The sequence below is a fragment of the Prionailurus viverrinus genome, chromosome F1 (assembly GCF_022837055.1).
Source record: "Prionailurus viverrinus isolate Anna chromosome F1, UM_Priviv_1.0, whole genome shotgun sequence".
In the NCBI taxonomy this organism is placed as follows: domain Eukaryota; kingdom Metazoa; phylum Chordata; class Mammalia; order Carnivora; family Felidae; genus Prionailurus; species Prionailurus viverrinus.
In genome coordinates this window covers 25,605,184-25,620,022 of record NC_062577.1, presented here as the reverse complement: position 1 = coordinate 25,620,022, position 14,839 = coordinate 25,605,184, and the positions used below count along the sequence as shown (strand labels likewise).

Here is a 14,839-nt window from a genome sequence, read left to right as displayed (position 1 = left end):
GAGACAGAGAGACACAGAGCATGAGCAGGGGAGGGGCAGAGAGAGGGGGAGACACAGAATCCGAAGCAGGCTCCAGGCTCCAAGCCATCAGCACAGAGCCTGACGCAGGGCTCCAACCCACGAACCGTGAGATCATGACCTGAGCCAAAGTCGGTCACCCAACCAACTGAGCCACCCAGGTGCCCCTCTTTCCCATGTTTAGTTAAGTCCCAGAATTTGAGTTAATTATTAATCAATCTAAAATATCCTTGTATGTAAAATCTTCAAGGACTTTTTTTTTCCTTCCACATCACCTTTCTTGAAACATGAAACTGTTTTTAAAGAAAAAGTCTTTGTAAATCTGTTTTATTAATCATTGTATTTATATAATTCCACATATTTCACATTATATATATTTAGTTTTTATCAGGTTCTGGGATAAAACTGAGATAAAATAAAAGCCACTGAGACACAAAAATAAGTCCTTTGTGGGGTACCTGGGTGGCTCAGTCAATTGACCATCCCACTTTGTCTCAGGTCATGAGCTCACGTTCATGGGTTCGAGCCCTGCTTTGGGCTCTGTGCTGGCAGCCTGGAGCCTGCTGTTTTGGATTCTGTCTCCCTCTCTCTCTGCCCCTCCCCTGCTCACTCTCTGTCTCTCAACAAAGAGAATAAAACATAAAAACAAAAAATTTAGAAAATCATTTGTGGAAAATTACTTGCTGAATCATCTTATATGTTTGCCCTTTGTTATTCTAAATCTTTGATATTTGGAAGCTCTTAAATGTATCTCTCTATGTAAATTATGCTACATGCATACAATTATGAAAAGTGAATACTTTGTATACTAATGAATAGGTGATCGAGGTATATATCCTTGAACTTAAGATGCCATTATTTTTTGTATAACTGAAAAAGAAAAATCATCCAGTTAAACTATGATATGCCCTCGATTATAAGATACAGCCCTACATCAGAGGTGTTTTTTTAAAACTACTCCTTGGGGCTCCTGGGTGGCTCAGTCAGTTAAGCGTCTGACTCTTGACTTCAGCTCAGGTCTTTATCTCAGGGTTGTGGGTTCAAGCCCCAGGTTTGCTTCCACACTGGGCGTGAAGCCTACTTTTTCAAATCAATGAAAGACATGTTAAAAAACAGGTCTACTGTTTTTCTTTTGTTGGGATAGACTGAAAACAAATCTGGAAGAATATTCATATGTCTTATTCGACATGGTATTCCTGTGTGTAGTAGTCACTTAGTAGATATTTATGAATTTTTAAGTTACACATTTCTAGAATGTTCTATTTCTTGGGGCACCTGGGTGGCTCAGTCGGTTAAGTGTCCAACTTCAGCTCAGGTTATGATCTCGTGGTCTGTGAGTTCGAGCCCACATCAGGCTTTATGCTGAGAGCTCAGAGCCTGGAGCCTTCTTTGGATTTTGTGTCTCCCTCTCTCCCTCTGCCCCTGCCTACTTCATGCTCTGTCTCTCTCTCTCTCTCAAAAATAAATAAACATTAAAAAAATTCAGAATGTTATATTTCTTTTACAGTTAGCATATATATATTACATTTGTATTTAGAAAAAATAAATTTGAAAAATTTACAATAATACTTGTATCATTGGGTAGAAATAACTCATTTCTTCAGAACAGATTTAGAAATTTCCCTTGTTATAATTGTTTGAAATATCATTTCTAATCATCCCATTTGTCCTTAAATACCATCCCAAAACAAAAAAGTAACTACTTTTTTTACTTCAGAACTTTCACTTCATAACTACTTTGCAGTGTCCACAAAATTGCTTATATAGTATAGGCCATATACACCAGTATATAGCATAACATATATGGACTGCGTGGGTTTGTATCTGAGCTTTACTACTTCCATATTACATATATATACTATTTCTATATATTATGTATATACATATGTATGTATATATATGTATATATATATTCCATATATTTGTAAAATGGGAATAATGGTGCTGACCACATAAAGTGTGAGCATTAAGTAAAATTATACTTGATACCTGACATTTAGTATGTGCTGCCATTATTTTGATGGTATTGATTTTAAAGTTGACTTATTATCCAATTCCTGAACACTTTGATGCTTAGAAAAGGGAAAACAATGAATATAGTATATATGTTTGGGACTGATGAAAGAAAGGTTTGATTTTTGTGGTGATTTTTTGGTTTATAGTATCCATAGTATACAAGTATAATGTCTATGCAGTATTTACATTGTTCTTATTTCCAAGTATTCCATGACCTTATCTCTGTTTTCTGTTATAGGTCGAGACTTCATAACTCTTGATAAGCAACCTTCAGTGCTAAGTAAGTTGTTGGTTGTCTGTTCTTTTATCAGTCAAGCAATTCTGACCTTGTCTTATTCTGCCAACAAAACGTTTGAATAGGATTTTAAGTCATTTTAGCCTCTTTGCCTTTTAATCCACCACACATTAGTATCAAATGTGTATAATTACTCTGTGATGTGGAAATGTGTTCAGGATTATTTTACCTAAAGTAACTTATTTGCAAGAGTGAATGGTTAACTTTTTTCTTCTTAAATACATTGAAACCAAGTTCATGTATTATTGAATTCAGTCATTCTCATAGACCAGAACAAAGGATTGGTACCTAGTTTTGTCTTTTAGGTGATTATATATTTATTTGCTGTCTATTTTGCTGTAGGAAGTGGTTCATCCTTCACTGGTGTGATCCTTTGACATTATCTTTTACTTCTGAACCTATTGCTTTTATTGTTTTCTTCCCCAACTTTGTTTTACCTTTCTGATAAATTTACCTTGTAACAGGAGTATGGTATACATTTTCAAAATATTGAAATGATATCTTGGTGTATGCATTTGCTTTAGGCTCGGGATATCAAAAAAAACCTCAGGAATGGTTTGAACAATCCACAAGAATAAGGACTAAGATGCAAAGTAAGTTGCTAAATCTTTACCTGTTACTGAAGTAATTTCACGTATATTTGCTGCTTTTCTTTATTACTCAGTATACAAAAATATTTAGTTCTTCAGATAGGCATTTAGATTGTGATTTCATTACTGAAGCAAAGCTATGACTACAAGATATTTCCATCTGCTTGGAATGTCAGGAGATGGTCTGTTGTTAAGTGTAAATAGTGGTGGGAGAAAACCAGTGGATGAAGTTTTCACTTCTATCTAGCTGCAGTCCAATCTGTACATGATAATGAAATTCTACTCTTTTGACAATACCTGTTTTTTATTTGTAGCAGACATTATTTACTTTTATGTAAATAATCAGAGAAATTCTGCATACCCATTATATTAAGTAATAAAGGATGAAATCTACAAATAGTATTTTCTTGTTTAGGCTTAGGATGGATTAAGTGTCACAGAATCTGAAAAATACCATATATAGATGTGATGAAATAATCATGCTTTGAATTCAGTGTCTATCATAATTTCTATAGCAGTTTCCACATTAAACCTTGACCGTGTAAAAAAAAAATTAAGTTACCCTTCACCTTTATCCCTTCTTTATACTCTAACCACAATAATCTCAAGGTTATTTGGTATTCCTTTACTTTTATTTAAAAAAGTTTTTTAATGTTTTATTTATTTTTGACAGAGAGAGAGAGATAGATCATGAGCGGGGGAGGGGCAGAAAGAGAGGGAGACACGGAATCGGAAGCAGGCTCCAGGCTCTGAGCTGTCAGCACAGAGCCTGACACGGGGCTCGAACTCACAAACCAGGAGATCATGACCCGAGCCAAAGTCGGACGCTCAACCAACTGAGCCAGCCAGGCGCCCCATCCTTTTCTTTTATTTAGATAATATAAGGGGCTCCTGGGTGGCTCAGTCAGTTAAGCATCTGACTTCAGCTTAGGTCATGATCTCACGATCCGTGAGTTCAAGTCCCACATTGGGCTCTGTGCTGACAGCTCGGAGCCTGGAGCCTGCTTTGGATTCTCTGTTTCCCTCTCTCTCTCCCCTCCCCTGCTCACTCTCAGACTTTCTTTCTCTCAAAAATAAATAAACATTAAAAAAAAAAAAAAACTCCATCTCTTGCTCAAAAAATGACTAACTATAATTGACAAAGTTAGCTTGTGTAAACAAACCTCTGTGGCTTTGTTTTATCATCAGTAAAGTAGTGGTGGTCATAATTCATTGTTCCCAACAGTTGAAGTTTTACCCCACATGTGAGTTCTTCAGTCTAAAACTGAAAAAACTTTCTGTCCTTGCCTTATTGTTGGCTGTCATTCCTTATTGTTGTATGTACCTGGTGTTAGAAAACTATTTCTTCTTACAATTTGCTCTTCCTGACCTGTTATAGTTAGGAAAGCAAATATTATTTAGCTTACTAGGATTTTGCTTGTAACCAGTATCAAAATTAAAACTTACTTTGAAGATCTAAGAAATAAACTCTTGGAAGTAAAAATGGATGAGTTTAAGTATATTTTCTATGAAAAACTCAGTTCTTATTTTATTTCTTAGTTCTTAACTATACATTCCGGGTAATTGATAACAGATGTATTTCTTCCAGGTAACTGTAGTACACTTTGTTACCAAAAATATATAATTTTTATTTCCTCTGATAAGACATTGTGCAAATGCAATGGAGAAGGGAAAATAATTATACTGAAGATCTGATTAGAATGCAGAAATAGATTTTTTTAGTTGCTAAATTAATAGGTAAGGCTTAGTCTGTTTGCGTCCCTGCTTTGTCTTAGTGTATTTATTTATTTATTTATTTATTTTCAACGTTTATTTATTTTTGGGACAGAGAGAGACAGAGCATGAACGGGGGAGGGGCAGAGAGAGAGGGGAGACACAGAATCGGAAACAGGCTCCAGGCTCTGAGCCATCAGCCCAGAGCCTGACGTGGGGCTCGAACTCACGGACCGCGAGATCGTGACCTGGCTGAAGTCGGATGCTTAACCGACTGCGCCACCCAGGCGCCCGATGTCTTAGTGTATTTATTATGGCTTAAATATCTGCATACTGATTGATAGCCATCTACTACATATACAGAGCTTTGAGAATTATATAGAAATTATATGCCAGAAGTTTGCACACTGAGGTGCAGATAACAGAATTTTTTAGACCTTTAGCTACATAAGAACTTTAAGAACAGTGAACATGAAAATATTTTTAGTGAAAGTAGAGGCCTGCAGTGATTTTCATATGGACTGACAGATTCCTCTTTAATCCAAGATCATTTAAAATGGTTTTTGCTTAGCATTCTAATAATTTCATTATTTCATTAAGTTTATATTTCCATATTCTTTAGTGAGAAAAAAATTAATTTTTAGATTTAGGTGTTTACGAACCTGGGACTTTCACATCCTTATTGTCAACCCATGATAGCACAGTTCCTTAGGTAGACAGGTCCCAGTTTGGGTTTCTGCCTGTTTTCTAGTCTTTTGGAGAAGATAGAATCACTGTCTTTATTTTTCCTATTTCCCAGGTAATAAAACAGTGAGAATAGGGAAGAGTATCTAGGGAGAGGTCAGGCCTCTATGAGTGTGTGCCTCATTGATATACATGTTTTGGAACCTGTCTCTGAAAGTAGCACAGAGGAATGCCTGGGTAGCTCAGTTAGTTAAGCAGCCAACTTCAGCTCAGATCATGATCTCACAGCTTGTGAGTTTGAGCCCCACATTGGGCCCTGTGCTGACAGCTCAGAGCCTGGAGCCTGCTTCAGATTCTGTGTCTCCCCCTCTCTCTGCCCCTTCCTGCGCATGCTCTGTCTCTCTCTCAAAAATAAATAAACATTAAAAAATAAAAATAAAATAAATAAATAAAATAAAAGTAGTTCAGAGATACAAAGGAGAGTTTGGAGTTAGAGCTGCAGTCCCAGCTCTTCTACTTACTAATTGAGTGACCTTGGTAAAGCCACTTAGCCTTTGTTAAGGTTTTCTTACCTTTTCTTACCTTTAACGTGGGGACAATAGTGCCTATGACTGGTTATTCTAATTATCTTGTTATATATGTGAACACAACTTTTTATGTCTGAATACCAAATGCATAATTACTAATTAGTAAATAATCACTAAATGATTACTTATTTATTGTTAACAATATATTGTGTAGTAATCAGTAATAACAACTATGAAAGATTCATGTCCTCTGCACTTGACTTTTATAGAGTGATTGTTACCATACTCTTCTGACTGGAAAACCTAAAGCTTTATCTTTTGAAAAGGGGTGTGTGTGTGTGTGTGTGTGTGTGTGTGTGTATGTGTGGTGTATGTGTGTGGTGTGTTTTTTGGTTTTTGGTTTTTTTTAGGAATTTCTGTCACTATTTCTGATGATATATTTTTTTTTAATATATTTTTTTTTTTCAACGTTTATTTATTTTTGGGACAGAGAGAGACAGAGCATGAACGGGGGAGGGGCAGAGCGAGAGGGAGACACAGAATGGGAAACAGGCTCCAGGCTCTGAGCCATCAGCCCAGAGCCTGACGCGGGGCTCAAACTCCCGGACCGCGAGATCATGACCTGGCTGAAGTCGGACGCTTAACCGACTGCGCCACCCAGGCGCCCCTCTGATGATATTTTTAATAAGAAGAGGGATAGAGATTACCTCTTAGAGAATGCTGTCTGCCTGAACAGTATATACCCTGCTTATAAGTTTGTGTTCTATGAATTTTATATATATTACATATGTTAGATAGTAACTTATTTAGCTATTCTTTATCATTAAAATCATCATAGAAGAGCACTTAACAGAATTTTCTTACATTATCTCATTTGAACTTTGCAACCATGGATTAAGATATACAAGATAAACATTTTCTTGATGGATTTTTTTTCTAAGACAATTGTATTATGTGTCACATGCTCTTTCACTATTGGTTCCTCTACTTGGTGTCCTCATATAGTAACTTTTTAAAACATTTTATTGAGGTATAATTGGCATACATTTAATGTATTACAGGCTTAATATGCTTGGGGATGAGTATACATCCGCAAAACTATAACCACAGTCTATACTGTTAGCGTATCTGTCACCTCCAAAAGTTTCCTCTCACCCTCTTTATTTATTACTATGTGTGTGTATGACTTAACATAAGATCTACCCTCTTAGCAAATTTTTAAACATATGGTACAGTATTGTTAACTATAGGTACTATGCTTTGCAGTAGATTGCTAGCACTTAGGCATCTTGTATACCTGAAACTGTGTACCTTTAACTAAAATCTCCTCATTTTCCCTTTCCCCTCCCTCCTACAAACACCATTCCACCTCTCTGCTTCTGTGAACTTGACTATTTTAGATTCCTCACAAAATGAATTTTCAGAACTTACAGCTATATTGTCTTATATGATGCAAAACACTGTAGATTTTATACATATTATTAACACTAGGCATTAAAAATGAAAATACAGTGTAAAAAAGCAATTTGTATTTATTTGCAAGTGTAACAAGTCACGAGTTGATAATGAAGAAGCAGTAGTATGATTGTTTTATGGTGGCCTCGTGTAATCGATACGATTGCCTCATAGTAGCCTAATCGATACACTAATAAATGAATCATTATAAAATTTTTATGGCAGACACTATTACAGTCAGATTCATAATACAGTATTTGGAAACATAATGTTACTTTATTTTTTTTTTAAATTTTTTTTTCAACGTTTTTTATTTATTTTTGGGACAGAGAGAGACAGAGCATGAACAGGGGAGGGGCAAAGAGAGAGGGAGACACAGAATCAGAAACAGGCTCCAGGCTCCAAGCCATCAGCCCAGAGCCTGCCTGACGCGGGGCTCGAACTCACGGACCGCGAGATCGTGACCTGGCCGAAGTCGGACGCTTAACCGACTGCGCCACCCAGGTGCCCCCTGGAAACATAATGTTACTTTAAAGAACAAAACAAAACATTCACCTGTGATGATAGGCTGACAGGCAGTTTCTCCAATTACTTAGAGCAGTATATGGTATCATAATTCCTTGAAAGCAAAATTAATAAACAGAAAACTAACCTTATTAATTTTGTATTGATTATCACTCCTCTTATGCCTGGGTAAGGATAGGCTATCCTCTTCCGTACAAGCCTTGCACACAGTGTTCTACACAGTGAACACTTAGGAGAAGATGATGACCCAAAAACACTTCGTACAATTCTTGCCATACAGTTTATTAGATTTTCACACCAAGACATTCATACACACGCAACAGATCAGTTCATTGTGCTGCGTGATGGTTATTTACTAGTCATTAAGTGGAAGTGCATCATCATAAAGGTCTTCAACGTTGTCATTTTGTGTTGAGTAGGCTGAGGAGGAGGAGGAAGGGTTGGTCTTGCTGTCTTAAGCGTGGCAGAGGCCAAAAAGGTGGAGAACATGGAACAGGAGGCAGGCATGCTCCAAAATACTTAAATTCTGTCTCACTTTTTTTTTTTTGTCTTCTCATTTCTCTAAAAGTGTGTCTATATGGTTCCAGTTTTTCTTCCACCATTTCCTTTAGTTTCAGTACCTCTATCATAAAAGGGTCCTTGTCGTTAAGTCAAAAGCAGTCTTGAATAACTGGCCACATTATCTAATGTCAGTTTGTTTTCTGCCGCTGCTGCTTCTACATCTTCTTCCTCATCGGCTGGCATCAGATGATGCCACATCTCCGTCAAGGAGAAGCACACCTTCTCCGTCAAGTCGTCTTCTGTTAATTCCTCTGGCGTGTTTGTTAGCTTTTGAACTTCTCCAAGACCCATATCTTTTTTTAAATTCCAGTATAATTAACACGCAGTCTAGTTATGTTAGTTTCAGGTGTACAGTATAGAATGACTCTGCAGTTATTCAGAGCTCATCACAGCAGGTGCACTCCTTAATCCCCTTCACCTATGTCACTCGCCACCCCCCCACCTCCCCTCTGTAACCATGAGTTCTCAACAGTTAAGGGTCTCTTTTGGGGGTGGGGGCACCTGAGTGGCTCAGTTGATTAAGCTGTGGACTCTTGATTTCAGCTCAGGTCGTGATCTCACAGTTCATGAGATCGAGCCCCACATAGGGCTCCGTCCTCACTGACAGTGCACTCAGCCTACTTCTGATTCTCTTTCTCCCTTTCTCACTGCCCCTCCCCTGCTTACACTTACTCTCTCTCAAAATAAACAAACAAACTTAAAAAAATTCTTAAAAAATTTTTTTTAACGTTTATTTATTTTTGAGACAGAGAGAGATAGAGCATGAACGGGGGAGGGTCAGAGAGAGAGGGAGACACAGAATCTGAAACAGGCTCCAGGCTCTGAGCCGTCAGCACAGAGCCCGATGCGGGGCTCGAACTCACATACCGTGAGATCGTGACCTGAGCCGAAGTCGGATGCTTAACTGACTGAGCCACCCAGGCGCCCCAAAAAATTCTTTAAAAAAATTACAGAAAGAACAAAAACAAACAAAAAAAATCTTTTTGTTTGGCTCTTTTTTTCTTTGCTTTCTTTGTTAAATTCCACATATGAAAAAAAAAAAAAAAATTCCACATATGAGTGAAGTCATGTGGTACTTGTCTTTCTCTGACTTATTTATTTGACTTAGCATTACATTCTCTAGATCCATCCATGTTGTTGAAAATGGCACGATTTTATTCTTTTACACACACACATATATACCACTTTTTTTTTTTTATACCACATCTTCTTTATCCATTCATCTATTGATGTATACTTAAGCTGCTTCCATAATTTGGCTATTGTAAATAATGCTGCAATAAATATAGGGTGCATATATCTTTTCAAATTAGTGTTTTCATATTCTTTGGGTAAATAACCAGTAGCAGAATTACTGGATCATATGGTAGTTCTATTTTTAATTTTTGGAGGAACCTCCCTACTGTTTTCCACAGTGACTGTACCAGTTTGCTTTCCCACCACAGTACAAGGGTTCTTTTTTCTTCACGTCCATGCCAACATTTGTTTCTTGTTTTTTTTCTTTAAGTTTATTTATTTTGAGAGAGAAGGTAGTTGCATGTGGGGGAGGGGCACATAGTGGGGTGGGGGTGGGGGCCGGCGGAGAGAGAATCCCAAGCAGGCTCCCCTCTGGTGGCACAAAGCCTGCACAGGGCTCTGTCCCACGAACCGCAAGATCATGACCTGAGTTGAAGCCAAGAGTTAGACGCTTAACCAACTGAACCACCTGGGCACCCCTCTTGTGTTTTTGATTTTAGCCATTCTGACAGTGTAAAGTGATATCTCCTGGTGGTTTTGATTTGCATTTTCCTAATGATGAGTGATGTTGAGCATGTTTTCCTGTGTCTGTTGGGCATCTGTATGTCATCTTTGTAGAAATGTCTTCCTTGTTCATGTCTTCTGCCCATTTTTAATTGAATTATTTTTGTGTGTGTTGAGTTGTATAAGTTCTTTCTATATTTTGGATACTAACTCTTTATCAGATACGTCATTTGCAAATATTTTCTCCTGATCAGTAAGTTGTCCTTTAGTTTTATTGATGGTTTCCTTTGCTGTGCAGAAACTTTTTATTTTGGTGTAGTTCCAACAGTTTATTTTTGCTGTTGTTTCCCTTGCCTCAGGAAATATATCTAGAAACAATGTTGCCTGGACAATGTCAGAGATATGTGCTCTTTTCTAGGATTTTTATGGTGTCAGGTCTCACATTTAGGTCCTTAATTCATTTTGAGTTTATTTTTGTGTATGGTGTAAGAAGGTGATGCGGTTTCAGTCTTTTGCTGTCCAGTTTTCCCAACACTGTTTATTGAAGAGATGGTCTTTTTTCCTATTTTATATTCTCACCTCCTTTGTCGAAGATTAATTGGCCATATAACCATGAATTTATTTCTGGGCTCTTTATTCTGTTCCATTGATCTATGTGTCTGCTTTTGTGTGAGTACCATACTATTTTGCTTATTCTAGCTTTTTAGTATATCGTGAAATCTAAAATCCATATCTTGATACCCTTCACCCCCCACCTTTCTGCCATATTCATGATCTCTCTCATGATTTCCTTGATCAGCTGTGTTGTAAATCCTATAAGATAACACACATCTGGACACAGTTTTCTCTAGCAGGAATTTATTGTTCTGGGTTTGATGGTTTCTTCTATAACAATTATGGCATTATTAAAGTATATACATATGTTAATTTTATGCAATTATTATTTAATACTGTATATTTAGGGGCACCTGGGTGGCTCAGTGAGTTAAGTGTCCAACTTTAGCTCAGGTCATGATCTTGCGGTCTGTGAGTTCGAACCCCACTTCAGGTTCTATGCTGACAGCTCAGAGCCTTGATCCTGCTTCTGATTCTGTGTCTCCCTCTGTCTCTGACCCTCAGCTGCTCATGTTCTGTCTCCCAAAAATAAACATTAAAAAAATTTTAATACTGCATATTTATGTTTGTTTATATTTCCCTCAGCTTCAAATGGCACCATGTACAGTCTGGGTGCATAAATTTTGATAAATTTTAACTGTACTGTAATTTGTGTGTATTTTATGGTAGTCAATGATAAAGTAGTATCTACATATATTTTATATATTCATGAAATACTTAACTTTTTCTTAATTTTTAAAAATATTTCTAGGCTATGCATTTCGACTGTGAGTTTTTCAAATTGTTATAAATCTTCAAAAAATTGTTCAGTGTGTTAAAAGTCCACATATAAGTGGACCTGCACAGTTTAAACCTATGTTGTTCAAGGGTTAACTGGATATACCACATTTTATTTATTCACTCATCCATCAGTGGACTTTTAGGTTACTTCCATATCTTGGCTATCATGAATATTACTGCAGTGAACATAGGCGTACAGATATCCCTTCAAGATCCTAATTTCAGTTCCTTTGGGTATATATCCAATAGGGTGATTGCTGGATCGTATTGGTAGTTTCATTCTTCAGTTTCTGAGGAGCCTTCATGCTCTTTTTCCATACTGGCTGCAGCAATTTATATTCCCACCTACAGTGCACAAGGGTTCCCATTTCTCTACATCCTCTGTCTCACTCTTGACTTTTGTATAATACTTATCCTAACAGGTGCAAGGTAAAACTTACTGTGATTTTGATAACATAACTCATCACATGTTTCAAGTGTGCTGTAATCACATGGTCTGTTTTTGCTTCTGTTGCCTGTGTTGTTGCTGTCATATACAGGAAATCATTGCCAAAGCCAGTGTCAGGTTGCTTTTTCCCTGCATTTTTTCTGGGAATTTTATGGTTTGGGTTCTTATGTTTAAGTATTTAATCCATTTTGCATTGATTTTTGTGTGTGTGTGTGTGTATGGTATAAGAGTCCCAGTTTCATTCTTTTGCTTGTGGATGTCCAGTTTTCCCAACATCGTTTACTCAAGAGACTGTCCTTTCCCCATTGTGTATTCTTGGTATCCTTGTGAAAGATCAGTTGACCATATCTGCATGGATTTATTTCTGGATTCTTTATTCTCTTCTGGTGGTCTGTATGTCTGTTTTTACACCGGTACCATACTGTTTTGATTACTCTAGCTTTGTAATGTACTTTGAAGTCAGGAAGTGTGATGCACCCAGCTGTGTTCTTCTTACTCAGAATTTCTCTATTTAGAGTCTCTTGTGTTTCCTTGTGAATTTTAGGATTGTTTTGTATTTCTGTAAAAAATGCCGTTGGAATTTTGATAAGGATTATACTGAATCTATAGATTGCTTTAATGTTTATTCTTGAGTGGGATAGTGTGTGTTGGGGGGGGGGGGAGCGGGGAGGGCAGAGAGAGAGGGAGACACAGAATCCAAAGCAGCCTCCAGGCTCCAAACTGTCAGGACAGAGTCAAACGTGGGGCTTGAACTCACGAACTATGAGATCATGACCTGAGCTGAAGTTGGTCACTTAACCGACTGAGCCACCCACGCTCCCCTAGACATTATTAGAATATTAATTCTCCAATCCATGAACATAGGCTACCTTTCCATCTATTTATGTCAGCTTTAATTTCTTTTATTAGTATTTCGTAGTTTCCAGTGTACAAATATTTTACCTTCTTTGCTAATAAGTTAATTCCTTATATTTAGTTCTTTTTGATATTATTATAAAGGGGATTATTAATTTTAAAAAAATTTTAAGTTTGGGGCACCTGCATGGCTCAGTTGGTTGGGTGGCCGACTTTAGCTCAGGTCTTGATTTCACGGTCCATGAGTCCGTGAGTTTGAGCCCCGTGTCAGGCTCTGTACTGACAGCTCAGAGCCTGGAGCCTGCTTTGAGTTCTGTGTCTCCCTCTCTCTCTGCACCTCCCCACTTACACTCTGTCTCCCTCTCTCTCTCTCTCAAAAATAAACTTAAAAAAAAATTTTTTTTAATTTAAGATGTTCTCTGAGTTATGTAAATATTACATGTTATATAATAACTGTATATTGTTATATATTATAATCAGTATAATATATATTGTAGCTATATGTTATATGTGTTACATAAAATGTCTCATTTGATTCTTTTATATAATAATATGTATTATAATTTAATGATTTCAGGAATAGAATTTAGTGATTCAGTATTATAGTTTTATATTATTATAGTTATGTATTACTATATTATAATATTATATACTATCTCATTTGATCTTTGTAACCATAGAGTAAGGTATTCAAGATAAATATCACTTGATGGAATTTACTTGTTTGTTTTAGTAATTCAGTTGTTAACTTTGGTGACCTAAATTACAAGTTTCTAAATGATGTTATTTCCTAGGCTACACTAGTAATTGTGAAACAATATGCCTTAAGGTTGATGTCATTTTGTTTCATTTGACATTTTTTGTCATATAAGCAAAAATAAGGCTATTTCTATACCTTAGCAGTGCTAATTTTATACCTCTAGGTTAGTCCTGTGTTTCTCAAATGAAAGTTCTTGGTAAATACCAGGAAGGTCATTTATATATACGTAAGTTATAAAATCCCAGGCAAGTGATAGATGGCAGTGTTAGCAAATGTAGGTCATATGAATTAGTAACTCTCTCCCTTCTGAGAGTTGCCCTTCCATTTCTTCTCTCTCTTATATTAAAATCTGTGGTCATGCCAAGAAGCACTGAGGGAAAAAGGAAAAATTTAGGATAATTTTGTTTGCTAAAATAATGATAGAAGTAGAGATTTGATGGAGTCATGAGAAAATTATTTTTGAAATCTGACCACAAACCTAAATAAAACAGAATTGTCTATTAATAGAAATGGTGAAAAGTTTGTACTATAATTTAAAAAATATTACTGATATTTGAAATGATCAGAAGCACCAGAGTAAATATTTGAATCATTTTAAGTTAGAAAGTAGGATTAAGATTGAGTTTTACCTTAAAACCCCTTATCCAGTAGCTCAATAATCCATAATCCATATTTTGTCCTTTTTTCCCCTTCTTACAGCATCATCACCAGACAGGAGTTCAATATATGGCAGTTTTTCAGATGGTATAATACGTTTTATTTTCTTTTAGTTGTACTTATTTTCTTTGTTCTATTAACTTTGTGCTATACGTTTCACCACTTCCATTAAGTAATTTGGATCAAATAATTTAAGGCTTTCTCACAAAACAAATGTATTATACTAGACCATGGCATGCTGTGAATAATTATGAAAGAAATAACTTTTGAGTCTCAAGGAGCTGTCATTCTAATGGGTGCTTAGATCTTCCACTTTTTCTTCTATTTCTGGCTGATTTCTGCCTCATATTCTCATGGTAGAATTTGTATTTTCTTTCTCTGTTGGAAATGCTTATATTATGAACCATAAATTGATAAGTCTTTATTACTTCTATCATTAGATGACAGCATTCAGAAATCAGAACTTGGAAACCAGTTTCCATCAACTTCCAGCCAAAGTAAGTTTTTCTGTTCAGTTTTTATAAGCAAGTTTCTGAAATCGGTCATTCATAATTGTTTTAATTTTTTTTTTGAAAGCAAACAATGCTATTTGAAGAATTG

At 36.4% G+C, this 14,839-nt stretch overlaps 1 protein-coding gene across 2 annotated transcripts in view; it reads left to right on the top strand.

The window, feature by feature from the left end:
• TOR1AIP1 (torsin 1A interacting protein 1) overlaps positions 1-14,839 on the top strand; it is a 45,335-nt gene that overhangs the window by 25,456 nt on the left and 5,040 nt on the right. For both annotated transcript variants that reach the window (XM_047839685.1, XM_047839687.1), the window contains 4 exons: positions 2,273-2,314; positions 2,854-2,922; positions 14,282-14,326; positions 14,680-14,736. In XM_047839685.1, the coding sequence (XP_047695641.1) occupies positions 2,273-2,314; positions 2,854-2,922; positions 14,282-14,326; positions 14,680-14,736 (213 nt within the window). The remainder of the gene's footprint in view (positions 1-2,272; positions 2,315-2,853; positions 2,923-14,281; positions 14,327-14,679; positions 14,737-14,839) is intronic.